This window comes from Pyxicephalus adspersus, unplaced genomic scaffold, assembly GCF_032062135.1.
Source record: "Pyxicephalus adspersus unplaced genomic scaffold, UCB_Pads_2.0 Sca462, whole genome shotgun sequence".
Taxonomy (NCBI): Eukaryota; Metazoa; Chordata; class Amphibia; order Anura; family Pyxicephalidae; genus Pyxicephalus; species Pyxicephalus adspersus.
In genome coordinates, this window is record NW_027317469.1 from 1 (window position 1) to 12,518 (window position 12,518).

Sequence of the window (12,518 nt, forward strand, 5' to 3'; positions counted from 1 at the left end):
AGGATGTCTTTGAAATATATGGAAGCAAGCCTTCAACAGCACAACTGCATAGTTCTGCCAAGGTATGTTTTATACATTTTATTTGAGGTTGTAATGTATATGGATATTGTTCCATGTACTCTATTATGAATGTGCATGATGTTCCTCAGCTATAGAATTGAAATACTCTTTGTTTCAGTCAACAGTTTATTCATTTCATGTTGCACCTTTTATGTTTGGAGAATAAAGTAATTTGTACACTAGAATAGGATTCTTCCCAATATAGCAACCTACAACTAAATGGTCAAAAATAATTCACTAAAGATTTTTAAATGAAAATTTGTTTATTTAATGAAATTGTCATATTTGTCAGCTCAGACTAATAGTTTTCTCTAACACGTCTCAAGGAGCCAACTCTGGCATTGACAGCACCCCAGTCAGTGTATCTCCTGTACTCTCCTGGTCTCAGGTAGTACTGACGACCTCTGAAGTTGGGCAGCTCATAGAAGATCCAGTGGCCATCCAAGACATTGCAGGAGTAGATGTCATGATAATTGAAACGCTCATGGACAGAAGGGCAGTCTTCGACAAACTCCATGCTCTCGCCTCTGAAGTCTTCTCTTTCATAGATCCTTATTCTGTGGGAACCACGTTGCTAGAATTTAAAAAAACAAAAACATATATGACACATTATAGGAAACTTTCTAAAAACCTAATCATGTGTTTAAACAGTTGCTTGAGTTATCAAGTTCATTTTTCTTTTATTTTCATGGGGGTCATTTTATAAATATTTTCACCCAAGATCTCTCCAGCATTTACCCAAAACACCATTTTTTTACACTGGATTTAATTTGAAAATGTGCAATTTAACTTTCACTCATGATTCATTCAGTTTACAATTGAATCCAGCCTAAACAATGTGTGAATTTTGGGAAAAGTTGGGAGAATTTTTGGTGAAAACATTTATAAATAGACCACAAATGTCATAAAGCAATCACAGTTAGAGCAATTACAGAATCTTGTAATTGTTGGCATATGGGCAGGTGTGTTTAAATTGTGTATACTACCAGGCAATTGAGTGTTTGGCCTAAATGTACTTAAACATAAAAAATACACCTACCCAAATAAATGTATATGTAGTGTTTTGAAGAAAGACCTTATAAGCATATAGTACAAAAATGTTTAGATATGTTTACGGCAGGTTGTGCTTGTGTTGGGCCAATTCAATGCAGCCTTTTTTTGTTTTTGCATCAATTGTACATATCAAACCCCAGATGTTTTTTGTAGGTCTTTTTATTGAAAAACATTCATATTCTTCTCCTTCATGCTCTTCTTAACCTCTGTTGCTAAAACAGTTCTTCAAGTAGTAAATATTACTAATTGCATTCATCCCTATCATGTACATATTTTTGAAATAATCATAGACAAAGATATTTGCACATTTAAGTGCTATATTTACTTGCTTACATCACTACATAACTAGGGAGCTCCAACCCTCCTCTGGATTTCTTAGTAGTCACATGGTCTGCTGTGGTTAAGTAGAGGTTAGTACTTACTTTAAACCAATGGTTAGGCATCAGTTAAAAGCAGGTCTGAAATTATAAATCACAAAATACCAGTATAACAACCACTAATAAGTTGCCTGACACTAACAGACGGCCCGACAAACCTGTATGGCTTGTTGGGTAAAAAGATTTATCTGGTTATTAAAGACGTACCTGAGGGATGATGCGGCAGGATCTGATGGAGTCATTAAATCCCAACCACTGTTGGAAATCAGGGTACTCTCCCCTCCTCAGGAAGTACTGGTGTCCGGTGAAGTTGGGGTGCTCATACAGCATCCAGTTTCCATTTTCCACACGGATGGAGTTGCAGCGGTTAAAAAAGGAGTGGAGGTCAGAACAGTCAGAGCTGCACTCATAGGAGCGGCCTTGGAAATTCCTGTCCTCGTAGAAGATGATCTGAAAACATGAACATTTGTCAACAGAGTACTTTAATGTAGTGTTTTATTAAAATCTATCAAAGGACCATATGAAACTTTTTTAAAAAGCAGAGGTGCAGGACACATCTCTGTGTTTTTTATACATTTGCATTGCTTTTTTTTCAATTTAGCTATATGGCTGCTTTGCAACAGAGCCAAATGACAGCTCTGCTTCAATCGTGGAACTCCATCTGATTCTCTGAGCAAAGAAAACTCAGCGGGCCTTTACTGGTTACGTACCATGTCCCAGTTTTTATGAATTAGTTTTTACGAATTATAGCAATGTATAATAGAAAATAACAAATATCTACCCTCCCTTACAAATTAATAACTGCACCACTGAAACTGACTACTAGTAACTGTTATGTTTTAGGACAGTTACATTATTCTACATTATTCAAATTCTACAAGTTCCTGAATATATCCATTTTGTTGTTCAGTTATGGATATCAATAGTAAATCAGAAACTGCTGTAGTCTAATCCACAGCCTTAGTACAAAATTTTTGCTAGGATTCTTTCAGTGAGTAGCAGCAACACCTAGTATACATTTATGTTGCTCCTGAGCAGTCATAAGCGATGCATACAACTTGAGTTTAATCTTTCCATTTCGGACCCTTAGAAACCCTTATTTTCTATTTATATGTTACACCTACTACTACTAAACTTATTATGTTGTTATTAAACGTATGCAGTATGTTGTAGATTCTAGTAAATAATTATTACCAAGTCCCTCAACCCAAGTCCAATCAACAAGTCCCTCATGCTTTCCTGATTTTATTTATTATTGCACTGGTGAAAAAAACTGTTGCCAAATCATTTATTACTACACATCTTTACATTGTGCAAAATCATTGTTAATGAATAGGCTAATGTTACTAAGCTATAGTGATCATTACAATGACACATTATAATGACAACAATTCTCACTGAGGGCCAAAGATACCTAAAAAGAAACTGTTGCTTCTAGGAAGCTTCAAAACTTCAGTTACACAACACTAACCTACCAGCTTTGATTACTTGCTGAAACAACCTAAAACCGTTCCTTTTCTGTATTAATTTGAATGTTTTATTGGTTTAGTGCCTGGGGAGGTTTCTCCTTTGCAGAGGACCTGACCTCAAGAGACTGCTCAAATAGTGACATTGATCTGCACCATGAAAAGTCTCCTAATATCTGTCCTTCCAGATTCTCTAACATTGTTTATTAGATCAGACACTGGATCAATATATTCCAAATATTACAGAATACATTTTAGCACTTTTCTTTACCAATATCATGCAGATGTAATGTAAAATTAAGAGCTGTGCTCTTTGCTGTTGGTGGAATATATAAACTAGGACCTTTTCCTCTACTTGTCTTTATGCTAAAACTGTTTCAGTCTTTAAAAAAAAATACTTTAAATCTCCAGCAACACTAATGTTATATATTTGAAGATATATTACACATATACACATATTTTAGACACAAAACAAGATGAAAATATATTACCTTTCCCATCTTGGCTGTTCTGCTGTTAGCGAACGCTTTGATTTGAAAACTGTTTTGACAGTGGCTTTGGGATCCCTTATATACTTCTGTGTATGAACAGGGCAGTTATACAGCAAGCTGGTTGTATCCATCACATAAAGTAGTTTACTCAGCAAAAGAGACCTACACAGTCTGTCACGCTTTATTGGAGAATTTTCTTTCTGTAGTTAACGCTTAGGCAAAATTCGCTTTGTAGCATTCTGAAAACAAAGAGGCTATGTCAGGCGTCATATATGGGGTCAGCAGATTTAATAGGGTATTTTGTGAATAGCCATTGGTAGTGGTGCTAGCTGGTTCTAATGTACTGAAGTAAAGGTACCAGTCGTAATTTAAATAACATTGAAATTGTTATTTGTAATACAGAACAGCAGGCCTAAAAATGAATAAAATCAACTAAAAGGAATACTATGCATGATCATAAATTAGTTTCTTAAAATATTACCAGCACAAATTTTGTTCAAAGAAAGAAAATAAAGCTTAGAATTTACTTAGATTAAGTTTCTGATAACTGTCATTTTAAAAATATATATAATGGGAAACAAAAATATAAAAATGTTACCAAAATAATAAATTCTGAATACCTTAGTCCACCTCCAATAATTTAATATTACTGTTTGTGTATCGGGCTGAAATTGCATTGGCATTGTTACAATTGCCATTGCAAGAAAATGGTTGCACTCCAATAATAATAATTTATTCAAACCAACAAAACTCTGACTTTAAATTTTTTTAGCGGATATGAGAAACCTCCAATATGTGACCATCCGTCTAGTCTGCTATATAGATCACTGGCTTTCAGACAGTGCAGTTGAAGGGGAAAAACAGGGGTTCCACTTATGTGGTTGTGGGGAAATTACTGTTTCTTATAAAAAATTCGAAATTCAGCCACTCCTACAGGGGTGGGTGCTACATGTGTAAACCAGAAAATAATATTTGGAGTTATTTTAAAACAGATTGGACTGTTTATAAATAAATACAATTAGCAGGTAGGGGATTATAAAGTATTTGCACAGAAAAATGGGTAGTTACAAATAACTGATCCACACCAAGGTTACTCAGTAAGCATTGGCTTGGTGGCTCAGAGTTTGGCACTTTGGCCTTTGCAGTGATAGTTTACAGGTTCGAACCCCGGCCTTGGTTTGCACGTTCTCCCGTGCTTGCATGGGTTTCCCCCCCGGGTACTCCTCCCACATTCCAAAAAATGTTATTAGATTAATTACTGTGGTAATGACATATGACTATGATAGGTACATTAGATTGTGAGCCCCTTTGGGGGGGACTTTTAGTTTTTTTTTGGATCTGATCTATTAACAAAATGTAGTGCCAGATCTTACATAAACAGGACATTCAACATATACAACATCAACACTAACCTACCAGCTACAAATGTGATGTTTTGTTATGCCAGATTTAATTAATCTATTATGTCCTGGGATGGTATGAAATATTTTACATTTTAGTCATCGTACCATGTATGAAAAAAAGAAGTGACCAGCTTTCATTTAGTAATAAAACTTTTTATTTGCAGGGTCATTGGGTTCAACCCTTTAACCTGTCACTCCATCCATTTGCCATGCTGACAGCACCTCAAGCTGCGAGACATGCTTTGAAGCATTGTAAGTATGGGAGCAAATAATTAAGTTGGGTTATTGTACCAGTTGTAGTGGGAGCCTCATGATGAGGATATCTTTAAAAAAGTACTTTTTTTGTGGCTGATGGCTTTTCATCATGGCTTTAACTGACAACCCCTATTTAATGTACAGCGCTACATAGTATGTTGGTGCTATATAAATACTGTTTATTAATAATAATAATAATAATAATAATAATAATAATAATAAAAATAATAATTTAGGTTCCAACTTATGATCGGGAACCATAGTTTCTGATCTTGTAACCACTATGTGGAAACTGACAGATTTTTGTTCACGTAAAGCAGGTTTTCCATGCCCATGGGAACAAAAAATCCACTTAAAGTGGAATTAAACTATAAAACAAAAATTCACTCACCTTTACTTCTGCAGATCCGTCAATCCCTATAAGGTTTTCTTTATTGGGTCCTGTGATAGGCCTTTGTCCCGGCACGGAGGAAGTGGCGCCATTTTGCCTTCCCGCTTCTGGTTACGTCACCCAATCTTGCACTGCTCAGGCCGAGATTGGGAGATGTAGCCTGCTGTAATTGGGGAAAAATAGAGTGCTGATCTCACTGCACATGTGTAAGACCAGCATGTTTTATGCCCAAGATCGGGCGTGCGCAGAAGGAGCAGCCAAGCCAGAAGCCATTTACTGTTTGGATACAGTGGGAAACAGCTATACTGCATTTGGAAACTTTACTTCCTGTATGTAAGAAGGTAATCAGACAAGGACAGGAAGTGACTGGAAATTTTCCAACAGAAACACAGACAGAAATAAAACTCCTTTTTATGTACTTTAGGTAGAGAAATACTAGAACCTGTCTCTGCTTTGTATTGTTGTCTGTTTGCCTGCAGATTTGTTCATATTTCCAGTCTTATAAAAAAGGTTGTCATATCAGAAGCCAAGGCAAGGGAAAAACCTCTAACAGGGTCCTCTATAGTAATGATAGGGTTTTTTTTATACAAAACTAAAATTATGGGTATACATAGAATTTAATACATAAAGCAAGCAGGTGCATTCATGGTCCCACCGCCAATGCATGATGTGAGTGCATTTGTCTCTATTATTCTTGAGATATTTAATGGGATTTTATTTTGAGTATTGTAGTCTCAAAACATAAAACATTCGTAGAGTTGTAGTTCTGTGGACATCAGAGTTTGTAATTGAGAAGAGTCAACAAAGGACAATATCTAGACTCTAATTTTGCAACACATTGAACCTTGGAAAGATGGGCTTACACAGAAAAAGTGGGTTTAACCTAATTTTTTTCATGCATTCTTTATGGGTTTTACATCTTTAGGTTAAAAGCAGTAAAATTCTTTAGGGAACTTGAGGTAATCAAAAGTTTTATAGATTAGCAAATTAAACTAGTAAGAGTATGGCAAACTTTGTTACAGTTTGTTTTTGAAAAATTAACACTTGCTTTTAAAAGTATGGAAAAATGATGGCTAGTCTGATGATGTTTTCGACTTGCAATTGGTAGGATGAAAATCTCTTTAGCGTGAGGATCTATTGAAGAATAGAACAACATCTCTGGGAAACATTTCCGGTATATTGTTAAATCCATGAAGAATTCAGGCTGTCTTGAAAACACAAGGGACCATACCTTGCACTAGATAAGTGTAGATAATAAAGTGGCCACAAAGTGTATACTACCTTTTTTTTATATCAAAGTCCAATTCTTTCTGTGAACCATAGAATATCTCTTTGCCTATGTTATGTAAAAGAGAAGAGGGATAGGTGTACTAGAGTCCTAACACACTTCCTTTCCTTGGTTGATGACTCAACCTCTCTATAAATACAGTACAGTGAGTGAATCTTGTCACCCTGGGACAGGAAATGTGTTTCTAGCAAAATCACTAACAGAATAAAAAGAAAAAAGCTCAAAAAAAGAAAACCAATTGCTGCAGGTAGCAAATCTTTTAAATGGTAAGCTGCAAATTATCTATTTATCTTTTTTATTCTTGATTTAGATACATATTAACTGCGGGGTACGGGTATGAACTAGTCATTTAGAAAACTATGAGGTTTCACCTTAAAGTGCATGTCCACGCAGTTACATTAATGGTATTAATGCAGGAAAACAAGCAACTGTGAATAGAGCTTAAAGCAAAATCCTTTTTTTCCCTGAAGGTGGCAGATTTTGCAAGCACTTAGGTAAAAATGAAGACCAAAGCTCAAAAGTTCTAGCCACAGACCAACATGAACCTGTGAGTATTGGTCAGTTATTGTGAAGGCTTTACAACTTGTGTAAATGTAGCCTAAAGGTTTATATTAAATGAGAATGATGGTACACATTTCCACATGTCGTTGTGCTTATGTAGATAAGCCAGTAGCAGTTTGAAATTGAATGCCAGGATCTAATGAAAGAAAAATGTTTCAAACAAAAGTTTAGTTGTAGTCTCTGCAAAAACATTTCCACAATGTACCTATAATGGTATAAAATAGTTATTTGCCAACTGTTTTGCATTGGGGTGGATCTGGTATGCTTTGATAATGTGTTGGACATTGGCCCAGGATATTCTATCAGTAATAATTCTACTACTACTCCAACAAACATTTTGGGAAAACTGTTGCAGGGAGATTGCTCAGATGTGAAATTATAGCAGGAAGGCATTGTACAACACAACTTTGGGGATTACTAGTCTCATGTTTATTCTGTAAATAACAGCAAAAACTATTCCCAAACCGCATATAAACAAAAACATTCAGTTTAATTTAGCCATAATGCATAGTTCATAGTTAAGGTGGAACTAAAGTTCCACTTAAAAATTTGGTATCAGATAAAGGGCTTCATTGCAGAAAGGGAGAGATGATGTGCAGTGTTACTTGTTATCTCATCTATCAAAATTTGCCGAGCTGTAAATATGCAGCTCAGTTTTGGTTGTTAGGGTACCTGGCACAACTCAACTTACCCTGTGGGTTTTTACGTCATACTGGCCCAGTCAATCAAGATGGCTGAAAATCGACACAAGGAAGAGATAAAGATGGCAGTGTCCTGCAAAGGAATGGCAGTTGCTTGAGTTATCAAGTTCATTTTTCTTTTATTTTCATGGGGGTCATTTTATAAATATTTTCACCCAAGATCTCTCCAGCATTTACCCAAAACACCATTTTTTTACACTGGATTTAATTTGAAAATGTGCAATTTAACTTTCACTCATGATTCATTCAGTTTACAATTGAATCCAGCCTAAACAATGTGTGAATTTTGGGAAAAGTTGGGAGAATTTTTGGTGAAAACATTTATAAATAGACCACAAATGTCATAAAGCAATCACAGTTAGAGCAATTACAGAATCTTGTAATTGTTGGCATATGGGCAGGTGTGTTTAAATTGTGTATACTACCAGGCAATTGAGTGTTTGGCCTAAATGTACTTAAACATAAAAAATACACCTACCCAAATAAATGTATATGTAGTGTTTTGAAGAAAGACCTTATAAGCATATAGTACAAAAATGTTTAGATATGTTTACGGCAGGTTGTGCTTGTGTTGGGCCAATTCAATGCAGCCTTTTTTTGTTTTTGCATCAATTGTACATATCAAACCCCAGATGTTTTTTGTAGGTCTTTTTATTGAAAAACATTCATATTCTTCTCCTTCATGCTCTTCTTAACCTCTGTTGCTAAAACAGTTCTTCAAGTAGTAAATATTACTAATTGCATTCATCCCTATCATGTACATATTTTTGAAATAATCATAGACAAAGATATTTGCACATTTAAGTGCTATATTTACTTGCTTACATCACTACATAACTAGGGAGCTCCAACCCTCCTCTGGATTTCTTAGTAGTCACATGGTCTGCTGTGGTTAAGTAGAGGTTAGTACTTACTTTAAACCAATGGTTAGGCATCAGTTAAAAGCAGGTCTGAAATTATAAATCACAAAATACCAGTATAACAACCACTAATAAGTTGCCTGACACTAACAGACGGCCCGACAAACCTGTATGGCTTGTTGGGTAAAAAGATTTATCTGGTTATTAAAGACGTACCTGAGGGATGATGCGGCAGGATCTGATGGAGTCATTAAATCCCAACCACTGTTGGAAATCAGGGTACTCTCCCCTCCTCAGGAAGTACTGGTGTCCGGTGAAGTTGGGGTGCTCATACAGCATCCAGTTTCCATTTTCCACACGGATGGAGTTGCAGCGGTTAAAAAAGGAGTGGAGGTCAGAACAGTCAGAGCTGCACTCATAGGAGCGGCCTTGGAAATTCCTGTCCTCGTAGAAGATGATCTGAAAACATGAACATTTGTCAACAGAGTACTTTAATGTAGTGTTTTATTAAAATCTATCAAAGGACCATATGAAACTTTTTTAAAAAGCAGAGGTGCAGGACACATCTCTGTGTTTTTTATACATTTGCATTGCTTTTTTTTCAATTTAGCTATATGGCTGCTTTGCAACAGAGCCAAATGACAGCTCTGCTTCAATCGTGGAACTCCATCTGATTCTCTGAGCAAAGAAAACTCAGCGGGCCTTTACTGGTTACGTACCATGTCCCAGTTTTTATGAATTAGTTTTTACGAATTATAGCAATGTATAATAGAAAATAACAAATATCTACCCTCCCTTACAAATTAATAACTGCACCACTGAAACTGACTACTAGTAACTGTTATGTTTTAGGACAGTTACATTATTCTACATTATTCAAATTCTACAAGTTCCTGAATATATCCATTTTGTTGTTCAGTTATGGATATCAATAGTAAATCAGAAACTGCTGTAGTCTAATCCACAGCCTTAGTACAAAATTTTTGCTAGGATTCTTTCAGTGAGTAGCAGCAACACCTAGGATACATTTATGTTGCTCCTGAGCAGTCATAAGCGATGCATACAACTTGAGTTTAATCTTTCCATTTCGGACCCTTAGAAACCCTTATTTTCTATTTATATGTTACACCTACTACTACTAAACTTATTATGTTGTTATTAAACGTATGCAGTATGTTGTAGATTCTAGTAAATAATTATTACCAAGTCCCTCAACCCAAGTCCAATCAACAAGTCCCTCATGCTTTCCTGATTTTATTTATTATTGCACTGGTGAAAAAAACTGTTGCCAAATCATTTATTACTACACATCTTTACATTGTGCAAAATCATTGTTAATGAATAGGCTAATGTTACTAAGCTATAGTGATCATTACAATGACACATTATAATGACAACAATTCTCACTGAGGGCCAAAGATACCTAAAAAGAAACTGTTGCTTCTAGGAAGCTTCAAAACTTCAGTTACACAACACTAACCTACCAGCTTTGATTACTTGCTGAAACAACCTAAAACCGTTCCTTTTCTGTATTAATTTGAATGTTTTATTGGTTTAGTGCCTGGGGAGGTTTCTCCTTTGCAGAGGACCTGACCTCAAGAGACTGCTCAAATAGTGACATTGATCTGCACCATGAAAAGTCTCCTAATATCTGTCCTTCCAGATTCTCTAACATTGTTTATTAGATCAGACACTGGATCAATATATTCCAAATATTACAGAATACATTTTAGCACTTTTCTTTACCAATATCATGCAGATGTAATGTAAAATTAAGAGCTGTGCTCTTTGCTGTTGGTGGAATATATAAACTAGGACCTTTTCCTCTACTTGTCTTTATGCTAAAACTGTTTCAGTCTTTAAAAAAAAATACTTTAAATCTCCAGCAACACTAATGTTATATATTTGAAGATATATTACACATATACACATATTTTAGACACAAAACAAGATGAAAATATATTACCTTTCCCATCTTGGCTGTTCTGCTGTTAGCGAACGCTTTGATTTGAAAACTGTTTTGACAGTGGCTTTGGGATCCCTTATATACTTCTGTGTATGAACAGGGCAGTTATACAGCAAGCTGGTTGTATCCATCACATAAAGTAGTTTACTCAGCAAAAGAGACCTACACAGTCTGTCACGCTTTATTGGAGAATTTTCTTTCTGTAGTTAACGCTTAGGCAAAATTCGCTTTGTAGCATTCTGAATACAAAGAGGCTATGTCAGGCGTCATATATGGGGTCAGCAGATTTAATAGGGTATTTTGTGAATAGCCATTGGTAGTGGTGCTAGCTGGTTCTAATGTACTGAAGTAAAGGTACCAGTCGTAATTTAAATAACATTGAAATTGTTATTTGTAATACAGAACAGCAGGCCTAAAAATGAATAAAATCAACTAAAAGGAATACTATGCATGATCATAAATTAGTTTCTTAAAATATTACCAGCACAAATTTTGTTCAAAGAAAGAAAATAAAGCTTAGAATTTACTTAGATTAAGTTTCTGATAACTGTCATTTTAAAAATATATATAATGGGAAACAAAAATATAAAAATGTTACCAAAATAATAAATTCTGAATACCTTAGTCCACCTCCAATAATTTAATATTACTGTTTGTGTATCGGACTGAAATTGCATTGGCATTGTTACAATTGCCATTGCAAGAAAATGGTTGCACTCCAATAATAATAATTTATTCAAACCAACAAAACTCTGACTTTAAATTTTTTTAGCGGATATGAGAAACCTCCAATATGTGACCATCCGTCTAGTCTGCTATATAGATCACTGGCTTTCAGACAGTGCAGTTGAAGGGGAAAAACAGGGGTTCCACTTATGTGGTTGTGGGGAAATTACTGTTTCTTATAAAAAATTCGAAATTCAGCCACTCCTACAGGGGTGGGTGCTACATGTGTAAACCAGAAAATAATATTTGGAGTTATTTTAAAACAGATTGGACTGTTTATAAATAAATACAATTAGCAGGTAGGGGATTATAAAGTATTTGCACAGAAAAATGGGTAGTTACAAATAACTGATCCACACCAAGGTTACTCAGTAAGCATTGGCTTGGTGGCTCAGAGTTTGGCACTTTGGCCTTTGCAGTGATAGTTTACAGGTTCGAACCCCGGCCTTGGTTTGCACGTTCTCCCGTGCTTGCATGGGTTTCCCCCCCGGGTACTCCTCCCACATTCCAAAAAATGTTATTAGATTAATTACTGTGGTAATGACATATGACTATGATAGGTACATTAGATTGTGAGCCCCTTTGGGGGGGACTTTTAGTTTTTTTTTGGATCTGATCTATTAACAAAATGTAGTGCCAGATCTTACATAAACAGGACATTCAACATATACAACATCAACACTAACCTACCAGCTACAAATGTGATGTTTTGTTATGCCAGATTTAATTAATCTATTATGTCCTGGGATGGTATGAAATATTTTACATTTTAGTCATCGTACCATGTATGAAAAAAAGAAGTGACCAGCTTTCATTTAGTAATAAAACTTTTTATTTGCAGGGTCATTGGGTTCAACCCTTTAACCTGTCACTCCATCCATTTGCCATGCTGACAGCACCTCAAGCTGCGAGACATGCTT

At 35.5% G+C, this 12,518-nt stretch overlaps 1 protein-coding gene and 2 long non-coding RNA genes across 3 annotated transcripts; 1 reads left to right on the forward strand and 2 right to left on the reverse strand.

Annotated features, from left to right (window-relative positions):
* Position 1: 1 nt before the first annotated feature.
* LOC140345060 (uncharacterized) lies at positions 2-7,838 on the forward strand. Its single transcript, XR_011923744.1, has 3 exons — positions 2-62; positions 5,015-5,102; positions 7,255-7,838. It is a non-coding gene; the product is annotated as an uncharacterized lncRNA (long non-coding RNA).
* Positions 305-3,593, reverse strand: LOC140345058 (gamma-crystallin 2-like). The gene is made up of 3 exons (XM_072432218.1): positions 3,448-3,593; positions 1,698-1,940; positions 305-634 (listed from the first exon to the last, which is right to left on the reverse strand). Exons 1-3 carry the CDS (start codon positions 3,454-3,456, stop codon positions 359-361), a joined length of 528 nt encoding a protein of 175 aa, XP_072288319.1. The 5' UTR covers positions 3,457-3,593; the 3' UTR covers positions 305-358.
* A 1,387-nt stretch (positions 7,839-9,225) lies between the features above and the next one.
* Positions 9,226-11,088, reverse strand: LOC140345059 (uncharacterized). Its single transcript, XR_011923743.1, has 2 exons — positions 10,873-11,088; positions 9,226-9,365 (listed from the first exon to the last, which is right to left on the reverse strand). It is a non-coding gene; the product is annotated as an uncharacterized lncRNA (long non-coding RNA).
* Positions 11,089-12,518: the final 1,430 nt, after the last annotated feature.